We start from the raw sequence: 13,965 nt of genomic DNA, 5'->3' as shown, positions 1-13,965 counted from the left end.
GGCTCATGAAAGTTATAATTATCTTTCAACGCTTACTTGTTTTTATAGCCTATATAAATTTTCTGTAATCTACAGATATAATGACAAATGAAAAGCGGAGTTTGTACGGAAATAACTTTTTCCAAAAGAAATAAATTACAGTATACAGATTCGTTATTGTTTTTCGTTGAGACCTTGATCTTAGTTTTACTCCGCCCAGCCAGATGACTGCGAGATAGGGAAATATTTTCTTTCAAAATATATTAACGGTCACCAGTTTCAAACTCCTACGTTATTGTTAGCGAATTTTCATATAAAATTTTAATGATAATATTGCTTAATCTGAAAAGAAAGGAAATGCCTAGAATTGCACTAAAAGTATTAATATCTATCAACGCTAGCATATTTTCATATACCGATTTTTTTTTAAATAAAATAGCTTACAAATGATCACAATATGGGCCTACTCATAGTTCGACTACAAATTGTTAATGAAGGGACGAGATAATACTGTATGTCTTGTGTGAATAACAACGTCATGACGGAACGCTTCCTGTGTTGACAGTCTGGGGAGTCTGGTGCGAAGGAGCGGCGGGAGTGGGAGGAGGCCATGGCGGCCGTGCTGAGGGACATCGCGGCGACGCCCAAGCAGCAGCCGCCGCCAGTCGTCCAAATCGTAATCTACGAGTCTTCCGTGTGACCGTCATCGCACTCCTCGGGGACCCGGAAGGAAAATACACCAACTCGATGAACAGCTCCGTGGCTTTCAACGATCGAAACGATGTTAAATTTTTATCATGTTGAAGAATGTTGAAGCAGGAGCGATACTTTTTAGACCCACGGATAAACATTGTAGCAGTACAGAGCGTCCGATGACCAAGTATCACACCTTTGTCACTTCTACCTCGGCCAGTGATAGTTCTTAGTTCGCAGTCTCGATTATCCAGTTTAACGACCAAGAGAATGGGTAGGCCTACGGGTAATCTGGAGGCACGGGTAATCCAAAAATCTTCCTGTAATTGAGGTATTCGCAAGGACCATATTTCCAAATAGAAGCAGATTCATTTTGTGGTTCCCCGAAACACTTCCACAACATATAATTGAGCCATTCAGAGCAGAAGTGGTGTAAGTCAAAAATAGGTAATGAGAGTTACAGTAACATTCTGTAAAATACAGCGCAAAATAGCAATTAATATTCAATTTATTTCAATTATTAGTAGTCAGTGGATAGCAAGAAGGGCATATTAATTGCTACTTTGCGCTATATTTTACAGAATTTTTACTTTAAACCTCATCACCCAATTTTGACTTAACACCACTTTTGCTCTGAACGGCTCAATTAATTGTCACCCTTTATTTGAAGACGTACGTAGTATGTCCAGGAGCAAAGAATTTTTATTTTTTTTTAAATTAGTTATTAAGCCAAAATCATGCACGGTTTATCTACCAAATGAATAATCCGCGCACGGATAATCGGGAGTATACTGCAGCTGTATCGAGGTGTTGTCTAGAGGTCCTTTCTAATTTTCTACAATTAAGGCTAACAGTAGCTATTTCAGTTAGTGTAATACTTCTTACCAAAGAGACTAGAGATAGATTCGCGAAAGAATTTGTGACGGGAAGCTTTTTGGACAGTTTCTTTTCTTTCTTTTTTTTTTAAGATTCAATTTCCTATACCATTACCTTTTTGCTCACAGCTTCTTTATAACTTGGTCTCATCGTCTTTGAATAGTTTCTATAACTTAAGACAGGTCCATTAAATAATACTATACAGTGGCTCATAGCGAAACTCGTGCAATGATGTGTGAATTAGAATATGATTTAATAAATGTGATGTCATGCACTTTAGCAGGAAGGAATTCGTATTTTATAATGTTGCTAGAGTTTTATATTATACGCTAATTTCAAGAAATGAAACAATAACTTCAAAAAGGAATGGGTTTATATATCATAGCAAAAAAAAATGTTCAAAGTAAAACTCTTATTATATTACGCCACTCCGCAGTAGAAAGTCAAATCAAAACGATGATACGTAACGTAAGTGTCTGGAATCTGTAGACTTAGCGAATATCGGTGGAGATGGATAGAAGCGAATGGGTGGAGCTTAGAAGTGTAGGAATGTGTTGCGGGCAGCATCGTCGCGCGCCGCTAAGGTTAAGATCGCGTGGCAGAAGGTGACATCATCGTTCGCGCCCTTCAAGCAATGTCTTTCCCGCCACAGCGGTCATTGGCCCAGCTACTACCGCTCACCTCATGCACAGCGAACTTGTTTCGTCTCTTAGGTCTGTAGATTCTAGACACGGACTATACTATATACTTTTCATTCTCGTGATTGATTGATTGATTGATTGATTGATTTCAAGAGGACTGGATTCGAGATGGATCCTTGCTCTTAGGCCGTTTAGATCCACTGTACGCCCTATAAGTGATGGTTGTCCAAATCCGACAGATGGCTCGGGTGACATTTGTGAATCCGACACTGACAGGCGGATCATTCTTCCTGGGTCTTGCAGGTAAGGTCCCATTGGCTATTGATGAGCCCGGAAATCCGTACTGCAGCCTATTTTTACTAGGCTATTACAGATGATAAATGAAATGAGGAAGAAGTGAAGAGTGTTGGTGAAATGAAAGAGGGAAGTGGAGTATTCCGAGAAAAACCAACTACAACGTCAGTTTTGTCAATCACAAATTCGACCCAGACCTGACCGGGTATTGAACCCGTGCCTCCTGGATGGAAGGCCAGCGCGCTAACACTGTAGCCACAGACGCGTCTTTCACTCACGTACAAACTGCTTGCATTCCTATAACAGGAACTGATCATCTAACTCTATCATGATGAGCAAAAAGGGACAAACTTCTCAACGAGAATGAAAACTCATCATCCTTCGATTCATATAAGGCAAATCTCAGTAGATCTCACTCTACTATTGCACAGTTCAATATTTTTCACAGAATGGACAGAAGTCATAATATAGGCCTACGCCTAGGAAAAGTTCTCGTAAGATCTTTAGTGATGAAGATGAATACTAGCTAGTCACATAAGTTAAGGTTCATTCAAAATTATCAACACCCAAGTTGGCTTTGGAAGGTCAGCTGTGGTCCGGAAAGAAATGTAATCCAAAAACTCAGAATTGTACTCAGAAAATACAATCTTCATGGACAAATAGGTAGGAAGAAACCTCGTATCAGCACAGGTAAAAAGAAGAGGAAAATATAGTTACCAAGGACTGGGTGAACAAGGATTTGTCCACACCTGTGGAGTAATGGTTAGCGCGTCTGACCGCGAAACCAGGTGGCTCGGGCTCGAATACCGGTCAGTACAAGTTACCTGGTTGAAGTTTTTCCGGGGTTTTCTCTCAAAGCGATATGAGCAAATGCTGGGTAACTTTCGGTGCTGGACTCCGGACTCATTTCACGGACATTATCACTTTCATTTCATTCAGACGCTAAATAATCTGAGATGTTGATACAGCGTCGTAAAATAACCCACTAAAAAAACAAGGATTTTGAATTCTGGAAAATCATCCTGTTCACAGATGACAATGAAATAAACCTTTTAGGTTCCAAATAGACAAGTAGGAGCCAAATACATGCTGCTGGAAAATAATTCGCAATCGACTATAAAAGAAAGCGGAGGCTCGCTTCTAATTTTGGGTTGTGTGGCAGTGAATTTGGAGATTTGGAGTTTAAATCAACTATGGATCAGAATGTTTACCTCAATACCTTCAGATAGATGTCGACCTTAATGCAGAGAAACTGGGTATTAATGACTTATTGAAAAAGTAACTGGATAACGAGCCCATGAAGTGCATATTAAGTATGAAGTTGGCTATTTTACAAATACCTCGATGTTTTAGTTACATTTCCCAAGTACCTGACTTTAATGTCATAGAAAATGTACGGTCTAAATTTAAAGTAGGAATAATTCAGAAATTAATGCATCTAGTAAAGAAACCCTGAAGAAAGATATATTAATTGAATGGTTAGAACTTTTAATCCTATTTCTATAAACAAGATGGTATTGCGATAAAATAGTAATTTTATTGTCATGAACATGATTTAAATTTTGTGTAATTTAATATTGTATGGGTTTTACTTGGAGGCAGGAAAGTTCCTCCAGTGGCAGTGTAATTCTCTGGATATTGATGTTCCGATATGCTCCGTTTTACTTCCCAATACTATTTTGTAAGTTGTGGCATTGCACTTCCTTCTACATTGATAATAATTGCTGGGCATTTTTGAAGATGTTGTTTGTACATAATAGATATTGTATAATTAAATACAAAAGGTTAATTTTTGTTAAACTAATCTTTAATATGAAAGTGATCTAATGTATTGTACAATGTGTATAGTGAGAAGTGTTATAAATAAAGTTCTTATTTGTTTATTTAATTATTATTGGAAGATGAATTACTTATCACATTGAACAGAGTTTCGTTGAGCCACTGTGAATTAAACGCAGCTTACCGAAATAATAACATTGGTACGAAAATTTTGATTTGAAGTCTCTTCAGGAGGAAGGTCAATCTCAAAGTGAAGCGGCTGATCTGTGAGACCAGAGCACTCATAGTTGTTTACTTCAAATCCATGACCCTTCACAAAATTACACGCACGTAGCATATCTCTAAATTGTAATTTTATCCATTATCTCAACCCTCTAATTCTGTGAAAGAAAGCAAGAAGTATGTATGTATGTATGTATGTATGTAAGTGGGCATGCACCCGGTGGCAGTGGTATACACAATATAAACAATACACAATAAAGAAATGATAAGCAATACACAATACAATTATACAATACACAATAGGCCTACAATTTTATACACAATACAATAAGAATACACAATATAATTTCACACAATAATAATAAAACATAAATAATATACCTAATTTTACATTACAACCTACATTATTATGTATAGGCCCTACATAAGTTTCAATAGTCTTTCACTTTATTCTCATCTCACTCACTGTAGTGGCACTATGACGCATTTCACTGACACTTTAGCACACATTTCACTGACACTCTGTAACACATTTCACTGACACTATAGAACACATTTCATCGACGCTATAAATTATCACTGATCGGAACTATTCACTGCACTGTAAAACCATAACTTCACTGACTCACCTCGCTTCACTGATACAACAGTTCAAATAAGTCAAATAATTACACCCTCATGCATACTGTACTTATAAGCAGAACTACATTTAAACTAAACATTTCTAGCCTAAGACCCTCTTACACGCCATTTTTAAATAATTTACAATTCAAACCAAGGAAGTAACTCGTCAGGCTAAATAAATACATGTCACCTTAAAAAATTAAATGTTAAATGTCGCCTTAATTTTAATTTGCACTTTATACACAACTTTTTAAATTATTCTTGAATCTCCTTAAGGAAGGACAGCCCTCAAAGACCGCTGCAGGTAGGTCATTCCAATCACTTATAGTTCTATTTAAAAATGAGAATTTACCTACATCCGTTTTCTGTTTCCTACATTTGATTTTAAAATCATGATCGTTCCTACCATAGTACGTTGGCTTTTCTAACCGAGCCGTTATGTCTACCCATGCTTTCTGACCTAGATGTGCTCTATACAATGATGTTATACTAGTTTTCCTACGTCTGTTTTCCAAAGTTTACCATTTAAGTTCTTTTATCGTATCGTTTCCATCTTCTCTTTTACCTTTAACAAATTTAGCTGCCCTATACTGGATTCTTTCTAAGGAATTTATCTGATATATTCTATAGGGATCCCAACATGTAGTTCCGTATTCCATTAACGGTCGCACTAACGTTAGATATGCTATTTCCCTCGATTTGGGGCTAGCCTTTCTCAAGATTCTCATAATAAAGTGAAGTGCCCTGCATACTTTACCCGTAACATTATCAACATGCTCTCCCCAAGAAAGTTTGGAGTTTAAATACACTCCTAGGTATTTACAACATTGTACTTGCGGAATTACAACACCACTGAATTCGTAATTAAGACTAGTTTCCTCTCGGGTTTTACAAAATGTTATAGATTTGCTTTTAGAACCATTTATTTTCATCCTATGCATTAACGCCCAGTTATAAATTTTATTCAAGTCTGTTTGAATAGCATGTACATCTGAATTATTTCTAATCTTTCTATAGATAATGCAGTCATCTGCAAATAGCCTCACATTTGATGTAATATTCTGGCATAGGTCATTTACGTATATTATAAAGAATAATGGACCCAGAACGCTGCCCTGTGGCACCCCTGAACTTATATTTCCAATTTCCGATATTTCATGACCTACTCTAACTCTCTGGGTTCTACCTTTTAAGAATTCTTGTATCCATAGCACCACTCTTTTATCTATTCCTAGCCTACTTAACTTATCTATTAATATGTCATGTGGCACCAAATCAAATGCTTTCGAAAAATCAATCACAACTGCATCGATTCTTCCGCCTCTATCTACCTCTTCAGCTAGATCCTGAACCAGCGACGTAATTTGACTATCACATGAGAAGCCTTCCCTAAAACCATGCTGGCGGTTGTAAAACCAGTCTTTCGCATTTAGAACATGACGAATATAATCCGATATCAAATGCTCCATGACTTTACATACGACAGATGTAAGGCTAATCGGTCTGTAGTTTCCGACATCTAATTTATTTCCACCTTTATGTATGGGTACCACTATAGCTGATTTCCAGTCACATGGAATAGCTGCATTGTTTATGGAAACATGAAATATACGCATTAAGTATGGAATTATGGCCTCGGAACCTAATTTAAGAATCTCTGTAGCAATACTATCTGGTCCTCTAGACTTCCGACTTTTTAATTTCGTTAGTCTCTCTCTAACCCCTTTGGAAGTTATTTTGAATGTCGAATTTGGTTCACATTCACGGTCTGTGACACAACCACTCCTATCAGCGGGATTATTATTATTATTATTATTATTATTATTATTATTATTATTATTATTATTATTATTGAAAACCGAAATGAAATAGGAATTTAATAAGTCGGCCTTTTCTTTGTCATCAGTTATACTTTCTCCGTTTTGATTTCGTAAAAGCACTACTCCATTTTTTCCTTTTCTCCTGCGTACATAATTATAAAACTGTCTCCAATTGTTACTTTCATCTTCTTTTAAAATGGTTTTTAGAAAATTTTCCTGAGCTATCCTTTTTTCACACTCAAGTTTCTTAATTAATTCGACATAGTTTTCCCAATGCTCATGGCTTCGTTTACGTTTACTAAATGCGCGCCTTGTCTTTTTCTTTAAGTAGCGAATGTAATTAGTGTAATATTCAGGGTCCGGATTTTTCTTAATTATTTTAGAAGGCACATATTTTACTAATGCCTCGAAAATTATACTCTTAAATTTATGCCATACATTTTCCATATTTCCTTCAGTCCTTAGAAAGTCATCATGCTTTTGTCGTAGAAACGTTTTCATGGACATCGGTTTTGTTGAAGTTCCAGACAGACACTGGACTTGACCTCGGATTTATTGTGTTTTCCAAGAAGATTTCTAATAAGACGCTATTGTGATCACTTATTTTATGAAGACTTTCAGAGTTGACAAAGAGAGAGACAGGTCTTAGTAGGTAAACATCTAAGAGGGCATTGTCACGCGTCGGACCATTTACTACCTGCGTGAAATCTTTACGAAGTGATAAAGGTGTGATATAATAAGGAATAATTTTATTCTGAATTCATTTGCAGTAACGCGATATTACCTAGTGTATGGCACCTTTGTAGAATACAGACTAATTTGCACTGCCATATATTAAATAAATAATAATAATTAAGATTCTTACTTTCTACTTCTGGACTAGCACTTTATTCTGAAAATTTCAGCAAGAAAATGGATGGTATTCGAGGTTTAATCGAAACTGTGATAATTCTTACAATATTGCAGAATGAAAAATTTTTAAGTGAATAAAAATTATGTATTAATTATATTATTAAATGCCAAATTAATAACTTTGCAGAAGAGGTCAATTTGGTTGCTTGAGCTTCATGGTGTTTTGAAATCATACAGTGTAAAAGATAAAGTGATATTATTTGTTATGGAATTTTGTTTAATACAAATTATAAACATTTATGTGATTTTCATAGTAATTGTATTTTTCCATACATATTTAGATATTTCTACTTTAATTTTTAAATGGCTGCTCCCTCTTTTTGAAGTTCTTACTCATTCAGTCTTCAAGTGTTTAGTTGGCTTTATAGTTATTGGCTATTATCTTCGGACAAATTCGATTAAACCTTATTGGACACTGCAAGTATAAACTGTAGCGAATTCACTTTCTGAGGTATTGTCACCAGTAAGGCGAAAATTCATGACTGTTGTTACGAGGTTGATAAGGAATTCATTTTGGGGTGGTCAAGTATTGTCTAATAAGTTTTGTCTGGAAATCTATCATTCAGTTATATGCATAATATAAAACGATTTATACAGTGTGTTCAAGAAGTGATGATGAGTAATTTATAGACGAAAAGTACAAATTGAAAGGAGCGAAAAAGCTCCAATAAACGTTGGTCCGCAAACTAACTGTTCATGCGTATTCCCTTAGGCAGATGAGGGCCTGTACTGTGGCCTCCAAGGTCACCGGATTTAAATCCGATTAGATTTCTGTGTTTAGGGTCATATGAAAAGCCTGGTTTACACTTCTGTGGTCAACATACTTCAGAAATTGCGGTTTCATAAATTCAAATGCCTTTCAGTAAATATGGAATAATCCAGGACTTCCCGACAGGATTCGCAGCTCACTACAGAGAAGAGCATAACGTTGCGTTCAGGTGCACGGACAGAATTTTGGACACCTGCTCTGGGTAGGATTCAGTTAGGAATGTCTGCACGTCTGCTTTTAGTCAGCGAGGAATCTCAACAGAAAATGTGCATTATCTCGGCAACGCTTAATTTGCGGACCAATGTATATTGGAGATTTTTTGCTTGGGTTAGTTTGTAGTTTTCATCTGCAACTTATTGACCATCACTTTTGAAACATTCTGTAGAATATCACGCATTCTTATTAAGCGTGCTCGTTTCCTCATACTGTGTAAAGCAGTATTGCAAGCATCAAAAGTATTTTACAGTTTCAAGCGTATAGTCTACATTTTGATTCATCATGATGTCTGGAGCTAGTGATCGGCGAGTTCAATCATATACACCAGTCATTTCCAACTGGCCGAGTTGTGACGTCGGAGCACGCTTTTCCTCTCGGAGAAGAGGCCGAAAGAAAGAGTCAGAGCTCAGCTCTGAGTTGTGGCGGGTAGTGCATTGTCAGATCTACTAGCTCTGGTTGAATGTATAAGATTGTATGCAATGTAGAGAATAAGTAATACACAGAAAGGAAAGCAGATCTACTAGCTCATGTAAAAACATAGATTAAACCAGGGCTGGGCACATTACGTGATTCTGAGAAATGAGCGCTGTGTGCTTTAAAGAGCGGGTCTTGCGAGCGCTGTGACGTAGGCCTATGCATACTGTACGTCATTCAGTGTCGGTGCAATGGTGACTCTGCAGTATGATGGCGAACTTTGAAGACGGAGCTTCCGCTCATACACTAAAGCGACCCGCTACTCCCAATGCTTTTAATGTATCATGGGAGGAGGAGTTCATTTTCGCAGAGAGCAGTGGATTAGCAAAGTGTTTAATTTGTCATAAAACACTCCAACTGATTAAGAAGTTCAATATCCAACGGCATTATTCTTTACAACATGCTACTGAATATGACAAATATATTGCTCATGAACGCCATAAATTAATGCAACAACTTAAAGAAAATGTTTCTCAGGTACATTATATTAGAGTATCTATTTGATATTTATATTGCATTATAAGTTATTATACATTTAGTAATATATAATTTTAAATTATAACAAGTATTATGTTATATCATAGTATAGTATATTACAGTTCATGATCTATCATATATTATATTATATTATATTATATTACATTATATATTATATATTATATTATATTATATTATATTATATTATATTATATTATATATTAACAGGATGATGATGATAATGCACTTAGTGAATCGGCTATGAGAATTAGCTACAAAATTTGCCACGAAATTGCAAAGGAATTGAAAACATTCAACGAAGGTAAATTCATCAAGCGATGTTTAATTATACTGGCAGATGAACTCTGTCCACAGCAAGTAGGGGAAGTGGAAGCCATACGCCTGTCTCGTAGAACCGTGGTGAGGAGATTGCAGTATGTGCGTATGGGTTATGTAAATAAGCCTAATGATTTGTGTGTTTGCATAGAGCGAAGTTTATTTCATTAAATTAATAAGAGTGTTATTATGAAGTCTGTACTTTACAATGGATTGATGTAATATCCTTATAAACTATTATGTACTGACAGACTGAATGAATAGAACAACCGTGGCTCTTGTTACATTAATGCAGGGAAGGTAGCTGTAATGCGAGTCCGCCACTGCGTGAGCGTTCTGCTCTGGCTTGGAATTGAAGTGCCTTGCGGAGCGAGAGAAGCTCTGGTCGGCTAAATGGAGCCGCTCTTATACCCGGCCCTAGATTAAACACTTCATTGCACAGTACCTGTATTACGTAATCACACTATTTCATCATTCGATATGGAGTAAACAATGACATTTCATCTGCAATTAACACTATATTTCTCTAACTCACTTAAATTACTCGCATTAAACTTTAGACTAGAAAATTTAAATTCATTTGAGCCAGGAGGGTACTGCCGTCTTTCTGTCATTTGTCTTAAGCACCTTGTTGTAGGAAATTGTAGTACTGCACAAACTTACAGACATTAGTACTTAAAAACATCGTCAGAGCCACAGTTTCGAGTTCTTTTGGGTATCACATTCCTTTCTTGTTACGATCCCGTAAAACCACTTGAGTTATCACAATATGTGCTAAATCTTTACGGTAGTTAAAAACTTATCACATAAATTTTTAATTGGTCGCTATTTCCACCCATAAGCTGAGAATCACGACTGTTTTCTCTACAGATGACAATAAGAATACTTTGTAAATGCCAATTTTTTTTTTCTTGAAGTCATTTAAATTTTCCCCTAAATTTTTCTTTCCTGCGATTATGAGCTGATAAATCAACTTCACTTCCAACAGAAATAATTATTTTGAAACACTTTACAGAAATTTCAAGGTTGTTGCAATTACATGCATTTTAATTTTTATCTTCAACCTAGAAAATAATACATAATAGTACATTATGCAACGAGCCTATAATAACAGTAATTAAGAGCGAGTATGTTTATGAAACGAGCGCAAGCGAGTTCGATAATTTTCATACGAGCGTCTTAATTACCATTATAGTCAAGTTTCATACGACTTTTTATGCTTGACCATATTTATAACTCGAAATTATTCATAAGTATTCATGTTATTCTTATCTGACTGAGGAGCGGAACTGACCTTGTGCAATACCTCGTAAATTGTGAGATGTGCGCAGACGCGAAAGTATTGATTTTTTCCGAGAAACAGATGTCGACATTGACCTTGACATTGAAAAACGAGATGACAAATTGAATTTATTTGAATATTATTTACAATTAAATTATTATAGTAACAGAACTGACTTTGTTTCAAATATAGGTGATTTATTGATTTATTGTTGTCTTTCGATTGCATATCCGAGAATAATCGATACTTGCGCTTTCATATTGCTACAATGGTATTTTCTGATTGGTGGAACACCTGAACTTTAATGAATAGGTGTACTTTAATGAGGTCCATTAAAGGGCTGCTACGAGGTGTATAATTACTACATTTCGGCATGGTCGAGCATAAAATTATTCAAAGACATATAGTTCTGCTATCTAGGTTATATCAGATGACTTTCTACATAATTAAAATGTGCCTGCCTACTAAATTAACTGCATTTAGCTTGGGTTGACACAAATGAGTTTTATTAAAGGCTTAGTCGCCCAGATTAATAGTTTAGTCCCAGAATAAATCCACATGAATTAAATGTGAAGAATTATGTAAGTATAATAGCATGTACCTACCACGTTCCTAATACACATATGTTATTATTATCAGGTACTGCAAACGCTAAGTTAAACTGGTTTGCCATACACCACTGTTTCGATAGGGTTTGGAGTTGCGGACTGCTCCGAGAATCTACCTGGATTGCTACGGAGAACTAGAGAAGCTCGCTATGACGTCACAGAGTATTGAGTTGGAAATGACTGATATACTCTCTACCACGCTTGCGAAAACACTTGCCTGAAGACAGGATATGAAACAATTAGTGAAGTATTTCCACAAGCTAAATCACTCTCACAAGCACTCAAAATGCTTCCGTAAGCACAAAGCATGTCAAGCACGCTTGCTATTCTATAGACCGCTTAAGAGAAGGGGGATCACTACGACTCAGCGCTACGAAGTAGTCTATTACTCTTCCCCTCCAGACAGGCGCATTACCAAGCCACACCGGTTCACTACACTAAGATTCGCTGAGTATCCAACTTTCGAGCAGGCAATCTAACTTACAGTGAATAACATAATTATTTGGGCACTTAATATTCCAAATGTTTATGTGTATGTTACTAAACATGTTTGGAAAAACGCAGAGATTACGCTTGCGGCTACGTCAAATAAACCAATTTGCATAACATGGACATAAAAAGAGCTTGTTAGTGAAATGGTATGTTAATATATTTATTAAAAATAAACAAATATACAAATTAGTGCATAACAAAAATATTCGGACAGTCCTGTTGGTCCTATTCTGTACACCCCTGTTGATCACTTTTATTACACGTAGGTGGAAGTACCGAGTTTCAATAATATGCGAGAGTACTTAGTCTTACTTGTGCTCTCGTTTCAGCAAGCCGGAACACAAAATGGGGCGTAAAGGTAAGCAAACAACATTTAATCAGAGGCAGTTAGTGATATTCCATCACGAAAAAGGGAAAACCATTCGAAACCTTGCAGATTTACTTCAGATATGAAGAGAAGTACAGTGTCTGACATAATTCTCAGATTTAAAAACGAAGACAGAATAGAGCTGAGAAAGCAAACAGGTCGTCGAAAAATCCTCACAGACAGAGAAGAATCTCTTATTATCTGACAGATTAAAAGGAACCCTCGTATAGCTTCTGAAATTGAATCGGCTACGGGTAAAAAAGTGCATGCCCAAACAATTAGAAGAGCAGTACATAAACGGGGCTACAACGGAAGAATAGCACGAAAAAAGCCTTATGTTTGTGAAATGAACAGACGTAAACGACTTCAGTTTGCTAAGGAATATGAAAATAAAGGCGAAGATTGGTGGGAAAAGGCTCTTTTTTTCTGATGAGAGCAAATTCAATGTTTTTGACAGCGATGGTAGACTTAATGGTCTGGAGAAAGCCTAAGGAGGAAATGAAAACCAAGAATTTGCGAGCTACTGTTAAACAAGATAGAGGAAATTTGATGATATGGGGGTGCATGTCAGCTTCTGGTGTTGATGAATTGGTGTTCATCGAGGATATCATGAAGAAGGAAGACTACCTACATCTCCTGCAACATAATTTAGTGAAAAGTGCAGAAAAGAATTGAAAAGGAATTTATATTTTATCAGAACAACGATCCCAAGCATAACTCCTATATTGTACAAGAATTTCTGCTCTACAAATGCCCCAAAGTGCTTCATCCTCCTCCACAATCGCCAGATTTGAACCCTATTGAACATTTATGGGAAGAACTTGACAGGGGGGTTGGATCAAGGCCTATTTCTTCTAAAGAAGAGTCGAAAGCAAGACTTCAAGAAGAATGGGAGAAAATTCCTAAAGACATAACAAAAAAATTAGTACACAGCGTGCCACGCCGACTGAAAGAGATTATTAAACAGAAGGGTGGTCCTACAAGGTACTAATAATAACGAGCTGGAATAGTATTCTTTGTTTTAAAAAAGTGTCATAATATTTTTGTTAGTATTAGAAATCAAATGCTTTCCTTTATGTTTTAATAATTAGAAGAAAATTAAGT

The 13,965-nt window shown here is 36.2% G+C and overlaps 1 protein-coding gene across 1 annotated transcript in view; it reads left to right on the top strand.

The window, feature by feature from the left end:
- LOC138694649 (potassium channel subfamily K member 15) overlaps positions 1 to 1,104 on the top strand; it is a 174,504-nt gene extending 173,400 nt beyond the window's left edge. Inside the window, exon 5 of the mRNA XM_069818585.1 lies at positions 545 to 1,104. Coding sequence (XP_069674686.1) covers positions 545 to 679 — 135 coding nt within the window. The 3' untranslated portion in view covers positions 680 to 1,104. The remainder of the gene's footprint in view (positions 1 to 544) is intronic.
- Positions 1,105 to 13,965: the final 12,861 nt, after the last annotated feature.

Source organism: Periplaneta americana, chromosome 2 (assembly GCF_040183065.1).
Source record: "Periplaneta americana isolate PAMFEO1 chromosome 2, P.americana_PAMFEO1_priV1, whole genome shotgun sequence".
Classification (NCBI taxonomy): Eukaryota; Metazoa; Arthropoda; class Insecta; order Blattodea; family Blattidae; genus Periplaneta; species Periplaneta americana.
The sequence above is the reverse complement of the archived record's forward strand: the minus strand, read 5'-3'. Positions and strand labels throughout refer to the sequence as shown.